This window comes from Mus caroli, chromosome 19 (assembly GCF_900094665.2).
Source record: "Mus caroli chromosome 19, CAROLI_EIJ_v1.1, whole genome shotgun sequence".
Taxonomy (NCBI): Eukaryota; Metazoa; Chordata; class Mammalia; order Rodentia; family Muridae; genus Mus; species Mus caroli.
The window spans coordinates 55,501,013-55,515,865 of NC_034588.1; the positions used below are offsets into that span (position 1 = coordinate 55,501,013).

The following is a 14,853-nucleotide window of genomic DNA, read 5'->3' on the forward strand; positions in this document are numbered from 1 at the left end:
TTTTGAAGTATTGGTTGGAAGCATCTCCTACATAGACAGGTCTCATTCTCTAGATATGTTTTTATGTAACTGGTCTAACTGGTTATAAATCCCTTGCTGTGTTGGCCACCAGAGTCTCAGAGTTATATTTCAGACACAAAGAAGAATTATGCAAGATACCAGAGCAAAGGGACCCTTGGTATGCTAATCTTTTTTAAAACTGAGGTTCAATATGCATCCCTGGTTGGGCTTGACGTCACTATGGTATGTAGACAAAACTGTCTTCAAAACTCACAGGGACCCACAGAGATCCACTCACCTCTCTCTACCTCCACCTTGCTGGAATTTTAAATGCATGCCACCACACCTGGCTGGTACACCAGTCTTGATGCTCATTTTTCCCCTGGCCCATTGTTTACATTCTCTTCATTTAAAATATTATCATGTTTTTGAAGCTTTCTGAACCTCTCCTAGATTCTGATTTACTAATAAGCCCATCAATCATGCAAGTCCTAAAGGGAGCAAAAATTATTATAGACCCACAATACACAGAGGACAGAAGACATCTATGTTTGAGGTTTCAAAATGAGTGAGTTAGTTCCAAATCTCCTAAGAGAAATTGCTTTTATTGAATTTTTTAATGCAGTGTGTGTACTTGAAATGTGTGTATTGTGCATGCATATGTGTGTGTGTGTGTGTATGGAAACCTGAGGTCAACTTTGGGGGGTATCCTCTTTCTGTCTGTCTGTCTATAATTATCTATCTATTCTATCTATATCTATTTATCATTTCTATCTACCATCTACCTTTATCTATCTCTATCATCTGTCTATCTATATCTGTCTGTCTATCATTATCTAGTCTAGCTGTATCCATTTATCATCTTTATTTATACTTCCCTCTCTCTCCCTATCATCTATCTATATCTATCTGTCTGTCTGTTTTGAGGCAGGGTCTCTCACTGGATCTGAACCTGTTCAGCTAGGCTGGTTGGACAATAAGCTTCAGAGATCCTCTGTCTCTTCCTTCCCCAGTACTACAATTACAGGAATAATCTGATACCGTTTTTTTTTTTTTTTTTGAGAGTGTGTTTGATAGGGTCTTACTATGTAGACCATACAAAATTGAAATTCACTATGTAGACCAGTCTGGCCTCACACTCACAAGAGATATGCCTCCCAAGTGCTAGGATCAAAGGTGTGTGCCTACCATGCTTAAGTGGAAATCCTTTTTAAATTCCCTCAGTGGTGGAATAATAGACATGAGATAGAGTCACTGCTGAGGAAAACAAACCTTGGGAAAAGATAAACTCTGGGCGCATGCATAAAGCAGCACTGGACATATGTAAACAAAACATCTTGCAGAAAACAAAGGCTGCAGAGACTTACCTCTGTTGCATTTTTCTAAGACTTTCCTCTGCTCAAGAACTTCTGAATTTAAAACAGCCTTTTCTTGCTTAACTTTATTTACCTACAAATGTAAAATGTGAAGGAGAAAGATTGTAAATGAGACACAAGGCAACATGGGACACTCAAATGGCTGCTGGCTTTTCAACATGAAGTTGTAGTGTAAAGAGTGCCCAGCGGCTTCTGCACTGAGAGCCTGAAAGCTCTTCTGTGAAACTCTGAGGTAACCTGGGACTTCAGGCCACACCATAGCATAGCTCATTTACATAATTAAATTAGCATTGGGTCCTCACTACATTGACTAATGTTCTAGCCATCCAGTGTCACCCACTCATATTTTTAATGCAAAACATCCAAGTTGTGATCACTCACAAAATACACCTATCACCTAACAGGACAGCCAGTATTCAACTTTAGGCTCCAGTTTGAACTGTGATTTTATGTTAAAAAGATGCATATATTGATTCCTTTTAAAGATAACTTTAAATTTTGATGACTTTCGGCTTAATAAAGTATACCTGTGATAGTCTCTCCCAAACTTAAATTTCTGAGTTGCCGATAGTCCTGGGGCTAACTAATTGTATTGGATATTAATTCTGTTCTCCTGTGAGGGGTTGTGAACAAGGAATGAATCAGCATTCAGGTGATTTCCTGTAAACCTTCTTTCCACCTTCATTTATAAATAAAGGTTAGAGCGGGTAATTGGGGAGAAAGAGGAGAAGGTGGAGGTGACAATTTGGGGAGAGAAAGGGAGAGAGGATGACGGAGAAGGAGGTGGAAGGAAAGCAGAGCACATGGACTGGAGAAACGGCAAGTTATAAGGGGTCTCATAGATTGGGAAAGATGGTAGTATAGCAGTAGATCTGCCTAATGTAGGCACACAGCATGTATTCATATTAATTGAGTTGTGTTTTCATTGCCTGGGCTTATTTGGGTTGGAGATTTACTGCAATATTTCTGAAATAACTTTTTTTTTTAAACACCAACCAGTAGAAAAGAATTCTACACAGCAGTTTTTTAAAAATGCAAAGCTATCCACATAAAGGTCGGTAAATCTCAAATGCACTTTGCTTAATTTTAAGAGACAGTTGTTTACAATGCACCGTCCTTAATTTTAAGAGACAGTTACATTTACAAAACCTAAAAACACTCAAAAGACCCTGTACTGGTCTAAGCATGTAAAATCACACACAGGAATGATAAACACCACATTCAGAACAACAGCTGCTTAGGGAGCTGGCCACGGTGTGAGGAGGCAGCTGCAGGGTGGTACCATAAGCAGTTTTACCATGGCTGTGCTGGCCGGCTCTGAGGTAGACTAAGCAGCTCACTTTTTTTCTGCTTGATCACTTTCCAGATGTTTAAAACAGTGACAATAAAAATAACCCCTGAATTATCTTCCAGTAATACCCCTAAGGCTGGGTGAATAATACAGAAAATGTTCCCTTCTCCTCTCCTGTACTTTCATTCAAGAAGAAAACTGAACACAGTTCTGAACACAGCCCTGTATTCACCTCCAGAGAGTCCATAAACTGGTTTCTCTTGATATAGATCTCTCTCTCTCTCTCTTTTTTTTTTTTTCACAAACAAAATCCAAGAGGGAAGTCCCTCCAAGGTTGCCTCCTTTTCCCCATTATTACTACGTTTGGGTCAAACAAAGCAACAGCAGTTGGGGCTGGAGGCTGGAGAGTGTGGCTGCCCAACCTTTGTATGGGACAGCCTTCAGGAACTGACAAAGGATGGAGCTGAGCAGGAGGGAGCTGAGCAGTGAGGCTGCTCACTGATGGGCCTTTTAAGCTAGCTGGGGTTACTGCAATGCAGGCAGACACTGGTTGGGAAGCTCTGGGCCACAGTATCCGAGACCCAAGGACACAAGTTAAAACAAAGTTGTAAAGGCGGATCCTTGAAACTTTGTTACAAATAAAAAGGTAACAGAGTTGCCCTGGGCTTACAGGCAATTCAAGAGAAGATTCTCCCATATCACCCCTCGAATCTTCCTCCACTTATCCTTTCTGTTCTGTGGGAAGGACCCACAGTGATGGCCCATCCCCCAGTGAGCTGCCTGTCCATGGAAGGCTAGCTACTCTCATTTTTTTTCACCAGGGCAATAGAGTGTGTGACCTGAGACAGGAGTCACCACATCAGACTAAGTGGATGACAGCATGGACAGCACACACCAGTGCTGCCTGATGTCTGACTGGCTAACCTAGGAAGCAATGCATGTTCACACCTTACTCTCTGTACATTTTCCAAAAGACCAAAATGGGAAGGAGGGGTAAAATGAGAGCTAACACATGATGCTTGCAGTGAGAAATCTGGTTTCTTTAAAAATCCACCTATATTATGAGAATGCATTTTTGTTTTAATCCCAGGTGTGGGATAAGAGGCTGCTTCACAGCAGGTGACTATGATTTGCCTCATGCTCTAGCAGGGGTGTGCGTTTTTGGCAGCCGCAGATTGTTTAATCCTGGAGACTCTGGAGAGGGTATAAATGGGAGAACTCCTAAGAAGGAGGAGGCAGCTCCTGCTCCCACCTGTTGCTCCTGGTGGCTGTTGTTGTGGTTTGTTAAGTACAATCAAAGAGAAAAGAAATTAGACATATCCTCATGACAAAGGCTAGACTGAACCCAAGGAACCTAATGCCCCTAATCAGCAGGAAGTAGTCCAAAGAGGTCTATACTCCTTTCCCCTCTAACTTTTCTCTCCCCTACCTAGTGTTGGGAGTAGGAAGGGATTGGGGGTGGAATAAGGTTTAAAAGGGAGGTAGATGTATAAGAACCCAGTAAAATAGTTAAAAAAAATGCTAACAGATGCTGGTATCAAAAGTTAGCGGTTACTAGCATCTTTGTAACTTAGCCAAACCAAGTGAGCTGTAAGTTTAAAAGCCAAAGGTTTGGCCCTTCAGGCCTAAGACACCTACCTCCTCCATCACCTCCCCTAGTTTGCTCTTGAGGTTTTCCAGCTCGATGGCTAACACCTTCTTTTCTTCCTGAACAGACACAATTTGATCTCGAAGTTCTATAATTTTAAAGGAAGGAAATTAAAATAAACATTATTTTACTTTTTAATTATGAAACAAAATAATAGGTTTTCTTACAGTTTTCATTCCTTTGTTTTGGTAGACCCTCCCCTTCCTTCCCCTCCCCTCAAGGTAAAAACGAGATACTACAGAACACATGGTATTTGCCTTTCCGAACCTTACTTCACTTAAGGTAACATTTCCTACAAATTCCAATAATTTCATTTTCCTTTCTATTGCTGTGCATACATGTTCATGTATGTGACTGCAAGTATATGTGTGTTGGCATACATGTGTGTTGGCATACATGTAGAAAGCAGTACAGCTGGGTGTAGGTTCTCATCTTCTGACCTGTTTGAGCCAAGGCTTACTGCTGCCCCCCTGAGTATTCCAGGCTAGATGGCCCACGAGCTTCTGGAAACACACCTGTTTCTGATTCTAATGTCCTAGGAGTCTGGGGTTACAGACATATACTATCCTGTCCATCTTGGCATGGGTTTGGAGATCCAAACTCAGATCCTCACACTTGCACAGCAAGCACGTTACCCACGAGCCATCTCTTCAACTAGTAAGTAAAATTTCCTTTACAGAGAAATAAAATACCGCTGTGTATGTATCATATTGTTATTATATGTTCATTTTTGATGGGCAGCTAATTTCATTTCTTTGCTGTTGTGAATACAGCAGCAATAGGCATGGATATACAAGTCTTTGTGATGGAATCAGGGCCTGTTGGTATGTGTGTAACTGTGTCACTTGGTAGTTCTTGTATGTATGTATGTATGTATGTATGTATGTATGTATGCATCCATGCATTTTATTTATTTAATGTGAGTACACTGTTGCTGTCTTCAGACACACCAGAAGAGGGCATGGGATCCCATTGAAGATGGTTGTGAGCCACCATGTGGTTGCTGGGAATTGAACTCAGGACGTCTGGAAGAGCAGTCAGTGCTCTTAACCACTGAGCCATCTCTCCAACCCCCTACCTGGTAATTCTCTTATTTTATTTTGGAAAACAAAAACTGCACTGTACCCTGAACTGATTTCCACGATGGTTGCACCTGAAATAAGTTTATTCTTAAAAGAAAACATGGATCTGATCAAAATCAAAAACTAAAAATACAGTTTATATTCAGTGTTATCTGACAATTAAGGAAAGGAACAAAGCAAAACCAAGGTCAATGAGAATGTCACACAAAGACCCACCCCAGCCACACAGAAACTAACACTGCACAGGTTCAATAATGTCACTGTGTTAAAGGGACCAAACTGAATTTTCTTTGCACTCTATCCAAACACCACATTGTAAAGAAACTGTCTGGCATTTTAGAAGTAAAAGAATTTGTAGGCAGAGACAAGTTAAGGCACTGCACCAATTTCTCTTTCACGATGGCCACAAGCTCTCTGCACAACACATCATAAACTGATGTCTGGATAGCTTATAACCTGGAGATTCAGAGTTTAAGAAAACAGAAATCTTGACTTGAAAATGTAAAGAAGCCATTTCCTCTCCAGAGTTGTGGGTGTTCTGTTTATTCATTTATTTTCATTACTTATTATTATGACTTAAGGAAAATGTGTTACCAGGCTGAAAGGGGACCATGTGACTGTGGTGTTTAAAGTGCCCACTGACTAACACAGGCTTCTTAAGATTCCACTCAGCCTACTGCTTTGCCTGGTTTTGTTTTTAAATGCTTTTCAATTCTTACCCTTCTCCAAGAGCAAGAAAAATCCCATGACATCATTATGAATAAGTTTAATTTTTTTTTTCATAAACTCAGCTTGAAGTTCTGAGATTTGGCTCTAAGTTACTTTCTCCACCAGATGACTAATTCCAGGAAGAAGAACATGAGACCATATTGTTCAAGTGCTCACAGAAGGGAGAACAATGAACACAGGGAGACCTTGAGGCCCCCCATCACTCCCAACCAGCGCCCTCTATTTTGTCTTAACATAAGGCGTCGAGGAGTAAAGTCAGGGAGCGCCTTCCATCTAAAATCTCATCTCCCAGGCAAAACAATAAGCATGACTTTTGAACATGAACCAACTTGCACGTGTTATTGAACCTATAACAGAGACCTAAATAAATACATGGTACTGGCTGAACACATACACAATTTTTGTGCTGGGGATTAAATCTTGGGCTTTACATATGATAAGTTCTCTTTATACCTGGCTCTACCACCAGTCAAGTCAGAGATGGTTTTAACTATACTTATCCTTCATTCAGCAGAAGTGTCTTAACCCTGTACACATGTGGTGCACACACACACATGCAGGCGGGACACTCATACATTTAAATAAAACAACTCTAAAAAAAAAATCATGGTACAAACTCTTAAAATTATGGTAACTTCCCACTTCTGGCCAGGCCACACTTCTGAAGTGGCCTCATTCCAAACAAGAAAGCAATCCACAAACGCAAGAAGGAGATGCTGTTGTGATTCTCACTCAGACTGCTTCCCCTGATTGCCATGGCTAATGAAGTCAGAAACATTGCTGCTGGGACCCAGTCATCAGTATTCTCAAAATTCTTTCAGTGTGTGTGCATGGTGTATGTGTGCACATGTGTGTATAGGCACATGTGCATGCATACATGTGTGTAAGGGCCCAAGGAAGAAGTCAGTTGTCCTGCTCTGTCCTTCTGTGCCTTCCCCTTCAAGACAGGGTCTTGTGTTAAACCTAGAGCTTGGTGGTGTTCTGTCTGGAGTGGCTACAAGCCCAGTCCTTCCTGTGGTTGTGTCCCCACTCCCCTACCCCTGTTCTGGCATTACAGGCATGTAGATCCATGCAGGCGTTGATGTGGGTGCTGGGGATTCGAATGCAATACCTCATTATTGCTCAGCAAGTGCTGTTACTCACTGAACCATCTCCCTGGTCCCATGTATTTTCAGAACTCCTCATGGAATTCTGATGTGCCATCAGAGACACCCTAGGCTGGCAGGAGCCATACTCAGTTGCAACACTGGAATACCACCTTTGATTTGCTTCTGACACTGAACAGACACACAGGTCTCAGCCGCGGCATCTGTGTCGGTGGCTGGGTCATCATCATCAATGTTTATCTCCTCTGTAATTACGTCTGGCCCCAGTTTGGCCATGTATAGCATGCTGATTCTTTTCAGTGTTTTATTTTCTTTATTTAGCTAAAAGGAACATAGGGAAAAAATGGTTATTTTATCAACCAGTCAAATGAGCATCTTGGGCTTTAAAACAATAAATGAATTAAGTGTATTTTTGTCTTGGATACTCAGTAACATTCACAGTAGGATGTAATAGGCAGACTTATTCAATGAATAAACTATTCACATGCTTAAATATTAAGTTTATTACTTTAAGTGATGCCTCATCCTGAATTACAGCAGCAGCCAGTGGAACTGCTGGTTTTAAACTTTAAGAAATACAAGGAATTTCAAGGCTGGTGAAATAGTTTAAACCTGAGGACATGAGTTCCCAGAACTCACCATGGAAAAAAAAGAGAACCAAAAAGCCACACTCTGACACCCACATAAGGCTGTATGGCATGAATGCACCTACATTCATAGCATGTGTGCATGAGTGCACACACACTTGCATACTCTCTCCTGCCTACACACACACACACACACACACAGGAAAAAGATGTCACTGGCCACAGCTAATCAGCCAGAGTTAGTGAATATGACCACATTTAGCCAATCAGAAGAAAGAGTTTCTCCATGCACAGCCTTGCGAGGCAATGTCAGTGTCAACCACTTTCTGCTACAGGTCTGAGAGTAGAAGGGATCCTGCAGTAAGAACCCAAAGCAAACGCCATGCAGAGAGAGGCAGAAGCAACAGAGAAAAGAGCCCAGAGCCCCCAGACCATTCTCATCTGTTGAAAGAAAAATACAGGATTTATACAAATGAAATCTCAGTGCATATTTGTAGAGCTCAAGTTCCTGAATGTTAGAGAAGGGGCTTCATTACTGTTGTCTTGTTAAGAGGTAATCCTGCGCTTCTCATTTGAAATGTCTCTCAATCATAAGGCAAGAGCAAACCTGCCTTCACCCTACACTAGCTGAACTCATTATCATATACAAATTTACATAGTGGCTACACTGGCAGGGCACACAGAAGAAAGGAGTAAACTAGATAGCTTTGGATCCTATGGCTTCAAGTACATGGTCACTTACTTACCAATTTAACCTGCTCATTTTAACGAAGCAGAGGAGCTGTACTTGTAAGAAAATGATGAGGTCAAATTATAGCATAAGATATACCGTTTGAATTTTATTCTTAAAAGTTTGTATGTATCTATGTAGGGGATGTACCTAGGAGCAAATGTTCCCACAAAGGCCATAAGAAGGTATCTGATGCTCTGTGACTGAGGTTCTATAAGAGCTTCCGAATGTGGGTGCTGGGAACTGAACTCAGGTCCTCTGCAAGAGCAGCATACAGTGTTAAACACTGAACCATCTCTCTAGCTCCCTCAATTCCACTTTTTTTTTTTTAGTCTGTTTTTCTCAAGTCCCAAGAGTTTATAATACATCGTCAAAACCAAACTATATGGCTACTTTACAAAAGACTTCTTACAGATCAGGAGACAAATGGGTGTGTACTAAGGATGCCATTGTAAGAATGGGTTAAGGGTTTAGTACAGTGATGAATGAACAGAAATAAATCCATTCCAAAGTTTTGCAACATACTAGTGCTTACACCACACTGTGGCTATGGGAGAGATGGGTTGGTGGGTAAAGTGTCTGCAATAAAAGCATAAAGACCTGAGTTCGGATCCTCAGCACCTGTGTAAAACACCTGGGATAGTAGAACTTGACTGTGACCACAGTCCAGGGGATGTAGAGACAAGTGGGTCCCAAGGACTTGTGAGCCAGCCAGCTTATCAGGTTCAGCTGGAGACCCTGTTCCTAAATATTAGGTAGAAAGTGATAGAGGAAGATGCTCAAAGTTGAGATGACCTCTGGGCTACATATACATGTACATATACCTCTACACACATGTATACACACATACACATATACATACACACACATACACACACACACACATATATATATATACACACACATACACATATTCACAAGCACACACATACAGACAAACTCACAAATATACACATATACACACACACACACAATACAAAAGAGTAGAAGAGACAAAATAACTTTTAAAGAAGGCAATGTTTGGACCAACAGTTACAAAGTATCATGGAAGAGTCACCCCATACACCATTCTCTACTCTAACACCTAAGGTGACCAGAGAGCAGAACTAACCTGCTCAGAGCCACACATGCCCCAAATGACACAATTAGAAATAAAATGTGCAAATGTGCAAGTGCTGACCCTAAGCCCTTGCTTTCCCAAAGCTACCAATCCTAAGAGGCAGGGGCGTCTTCATCTGAATGGATATAATGTTGACACAGTCTTGGGCAATACATTCAGTGAAACCAACCTGGAAAAAATACATTGTTTCTCTGCTCGTCCTAGAAGAAGGAAAGGAGCATCTAGTATATAGGACTGAAAAACTCCAGGAATGCATAGGCAAAGCAAGCAGTGTGAGCATGCCCATGTTATCAAAGCAGTGTCCCCTAATGCTATGCGTGCATCAGACAAGAAACGGGAAAGAAGTTCACTTGGAAATTCATATTCCTAGTTAGGTTCTGATTCAGTATCTTATGAGTTTTAGTGCAGTGTCATTATGCACACAATTAAGCACATCCCATTAGCAAGCACACTGCTAATGTATACGAATTAAATACACTTATTTATTTGTCTATTTGTTGATAGTAGAACTTCAGTCACATCCAAAGAAATACTTTGGAGGTGGGAGATATGAAGAGTAGGGGCGAACACAACCAGCATTACTAATGAAATTTGGCTGGAAATTGCTGCAATCCATTTTTCTGATGGACGCTTTTTACCCAAAATACATAAGACAGAGATAAAACATTCTTTAATAATAATGTAATTCTGATGAGGCAGAATATAGAAAATTACACACTTGGTAAAATCATCAGCTAGAGGCAATCAGTGGCGCGCTGGAGGTCACCTTCCACATGCCCTCCTCTGCTTTCATAAATAACCACCTGAAATGAAGGGCTCGGGCTGACTCTTTCATCAGACTCCAGCAGAAAATGTCTGTGTTCTTGTGGGAGACTCTAGTGTCTCATCTACCCTGGGGACTACTGCTCCAGGTCAAATGGATACAAATGATAGGAACACACACACACACACACACACACACACACAGAGAGAGAGAGACAGACAGACAGACATACAGACAGACAAACAGACAGAGAGAGACGACACACAGAGAAAGAGAGAGAGAGAGAGAGAGAGAGAGAAAGAGAGAGAGANAGAGAGAGAGAGAGAGAGAGAGAGAGAAAGAGAGAGTACTTTTATAATTAGAAATTGGCTTTATACACAAGCAGATGTTTACAGAATTATATTCCAGGACTTGGAAACTTACACCTCCCTATCAGAGCAGGCAAGGGAGCAAAGAATTAGGAACAGAGCAGGAGAGCAGCCACTTCTTGGAAGACCAAGTTGCACAGAAGCTCAGGCACAAGCCCTGGCTGGCACACAGAGTGAGCCCAGGCTCACCACCCATGGCTGGCACATACACACAGAGCCCAGGCTCACCCCCCAGCTAGCACAGGCTCACCTTTGTCGCCAAGGCTTCAGCACTCTCTCGACATGTCTTCTCTATTTCAAGGTGGTTCTGCATGAAATTCACTTCCTCTATAACCATATGTGAAACTAGGGATGAAGAGGAAAGAGAGGCTCAGCATTCAAGAATTAGTCAACTATTCCAGAAGCCCACACACTGCCCCATGACCAAGAAGAATGTTTCAATTCTTCCTACAGCTAGACCTTTGCCTATGACTAAAAAGCTCCTCAGAAGTTGCCTTTGATTAAATCTCAGCTAATGTATGTATGGAGAAAAAAAATGCACACATGCAAACTACAAACTTTCTCAACTATTACACACATAATAGTTTAAAAGTCTCTGTTTCTGTCTGTCTCTATCTCTGTCTGTCTCTGTCTCTCTCTTTCTCTGTGTGTGTGTGTGTGTATGTGTGTACATGGACACACACATGCATGCATATATGCCTGTATCTGTCCATTTGGAAGTCACTGGGCACCTTGGGATTCCTCCCTCAAAAGCCGGTCACCTTGCTTTTTATAAAGGAGGCTCTCCCACTGGCTTGGAACTCGCTGAGTCAGCTAAGCTCTCTGTCTGGTGAATGCAAGAATACACCTGTCTCTTCCTTCCCAGTGCAGGAACTACAGGCACATGTCACCCCACCTGGCTTTTTGTTGCTAGGGCTCAAACTTAGGTCCTTGTGCACAGCAAAGCTAGCTCTCCAGCCCCTAAAGTGTCTATTTTTTTAATGTTGCTATCTCCATGGCAATAGATAAGTAAACAAAAGCAGCTTCCATAAATAATATTGTATTATTATTTAGGAATACAATATATTCCTAGTGACAATATTTTTATTAGTTTTTGATTAGCCTAGACATAACTTGTGGATCTAATATGGAAAATTAGTGCATTAAAAAAAATGAAGGAAAAATGAATCTTAAGTTGATCTTGTGGCTGTTTAACGATATGGTTAGCTAAGTTTGTAACCCTCATCTTCAGCAATGACAAGCCAGTTCCTGTTATTTCAGGAACTCCAGTTCAGGACAGTATGGCACCAAGACATACAAGTCATGTGATGAGAAAACAGGTGATCCGAAGCTGTTTATTACAACAACATACAGTATCATTGGAGGAAGAAAAAAATAAATCTTGGCATTTTACTAACACTTGAAAAACCACTTAATCTTTAGATTTTTTTTTCTTTGGTAGCTGTTTTATGTAAATTGAGATTTAAAGACATGATAATTCTGACCTGTAATGATATTTTGAAGCTTAAGCCAAAAAAAAAAAGAGTGAAGTTTCCCCACCCACATTTCTAGGCAGAAGAAAAATCTGACTCTCACCTTGAACTCTACAGATGTACACAGACTGACTTCCATTTGTAGGGCGTAAGGGGTTAAAAAAATTAAAGAACTACCGAACGTGAAAACCAACAAAGTTAGAAAAAGCACCGGGCTCACATAACACAAAGACAGATTACTTTTGCTTCATTTAAGCTTAATTAACCTGCAATTATGATTAAACTCAGGGGGAAATTTTTTTTCTCTCTAAATTAAATACAAAAAAAATATGTATTACTTCCTAAGTCTGTCCGAAGTTCTTATTATGTTAATATTCAAATTCATAAAGCAGAACTAAGTGGCCAGAAACATCTCTAACCTTGACATTTTTTCAGGGGTAATAATCTGTTGCAAATGCAGGCCAACCAAAAACCACTTAACTAATTAGTAGTTGCAGTCACCGAGAAAAACATGAATCAACACTGTTATTACAAGTGGCACATTTGAGTGGCATCTAATTATGACTTGATGAGCCCGATACTCGCATTATCAACGCGACTACCGCATCCCATCAGGGCCTAAAAGCTGCTGATGGCATTGACTTTGGGAAACTCCCACTCAATGGTACAGCAGCACCCAACAATCGGCTTGGCAGGGGCCCCCCTCACTAAATGACACGTTAAGCGTAATTACTGGTAGACATTGTAAATAAACAGGATTGGAAGTGAAAATTGTACCAAGTGCATAAGACACAATCTGACACATTGGAAGTGGCAGCCTTAATTGAGAGTTTCTTTGACTGTTCAAGATCATTTCAACTGCATTTCTCAGAGGACAGTGATTATAACTGTGGAGACAGACGGCATAATGGTGTCAGCATTGCTGACGGAGCAGTGAATTAAATTGTATCTGCTGTGGAGTGAAAGCCGTGATGAGAGGTGCAGAGGCCTTAGTGGTCTTATCATTATAACACAATGGTCATGTTGTCATCAACCTTCCTGGCTCCAATTGAAAAGAAATGATTGTGTGTTGAGGCCCCCCCCACACCTCCCCCCCCTTGTCCTCTTCTATCTCCTGTTCTGAATAGAACCAATTTTCAGAGAGCTATGAAATCACGCAATAGGTCCTAAAATGCAGCTGCTTGGCATACAAACGGGTCCCCATTAAACTGGAATCACACACAATATGTGTTTATACCAGAGAAACAAATAGAAGCTGAACACGGGCCAAGTTTATTCACACACACAAAGCCCATGTAGCTCTTCATCAATGTAATTGCCTTTTATATTGTAGTTTAAATAATGGGCTCTATTATTTCCTTAAAATCCTAATATTCCTGGCATTTTATCACTATGTTTACAAGGTAGGTTCTTCAAAAATGTGAAGGAAAAGAGAAAAGAAACCTATACAATTTTTTTTTTACAACATCAAATATTACTTTGAATTTTTTTAGCCTTAACTACTTGACATCTTCTGCCACAATCTGGTATTTCTGCTCTCATAACAAAAACATAAACACTCTGCATTTTTCATAGGAATTTGACTTTTTATTCAATAACATTCTTGCTCATGAAAGTAAGGGGGAGAATCATTCTGCAGTCGAGAGGCTTAGGCCCAGCAAAAAATAATAAAAAAGAGGAGCCCTTATTTTCTGAACATTTTGTAAAAAGCTGTCCTGCGGTTTAACTTGTTTCTTCAGGCGCTGAGTATGCCCTGCCAGGTGGGGGGAGGGGTCTTTCTTCCTCTCACTCTCAGAAAGAGAAACAGCAGAACATTTAAAGCTGTGTTGTGTTTTTTTTTTAAGTTTCAGAAATTCACCCAGTGCCAAACCAACAGCATGCAGACCTGCTTATCAACCTCCTTGGAGTCAGAAGATTATACAAGGGCCGTTTGTGTCTGTTAGAAGGAGTACATAATTTCCTAACCCAAAAGTCAGGTCACACTACAGAAAACAAAACTCACACTGAAATATGAATTTATTTGTTCTTTTGTTTTAATTTTATTATATTTATGTATGAGAGAGAGAGACAGAGACAGAGAGACAGAAAGAGACAGAGAGAGAGAGAGAGACTCTCTCTGTGTGTGTGTGTGTGTATGTATGTTTAACCACAGTGAGCTGTAGAGGTCAAAGGATAACTTGCTGAAGTTGGTTCTCTCCGTTTGAAGGTCCTGGGGATTGAACTCAGGACATTGGATTTGGAGGCAAACACCTCCACCCACTGGGCAATCTGGCCAGGCTTTATTTGTCCTTTTCAGGGAATCCAGATTGTAAAAGACCTTTAGCTATTCATTTTTCTTATATCTATGACCCCTGGACACAACCTATGATATTCTATTTTTATATGATACAATGTTTAACAAAGAAAAGGCAGGCTGGCAGAGCACAGTTATATAAACATACCTTTAACCCCAGCACGTGGCTGGGGTTAAAGCACGTGCCTCTGCAGAGGCAGAGGCAGAGGCAGAGGCAGAGGCAGAGGCAGAGGCAGAGGCAGAGGCAGAGGCAGAGGCAGAGGCAGAGGCAGAGGCAGAGGCAGAGGC

General features: G+C 41.0%; 1 protein-coding gene across 3 annotated transcripts in view; it reads right to left on the reverse strand.

The window, feature by feature from the left end:
* Positions 1-14,853, reverse strand: part of Shtn1 (shootin 1) — a 102,047-nt gene that overhangs the window by 56,449 nt on the left and 30,745 nt on the right. For all 3 annotated transcript variants that reach the window (XM_021151995.1, XM_021151996.1, XM_029472552.1), the window contains exons 4-7: positions 11,051-11,145; positions 7,385-7,553; positions 4,306-4,403; positions 1,368-1,449 (exon numbers count right to left, since the gene is read on the reverse strand). In XM_021151995.1, coding sequence (XP_021007654.1) covers positions 1,368-1,449; positions 4,306-4,403; positions 7,385-7,553; positions 11,051-11,145 — 444 coding nt within the window. The remainder of the gene's footprint in view (positions 1-1,367; positions 1,450-4,305; positions 4,404-7,384; positions 7,554-11,050; positions 11,146-14,853) is intronic.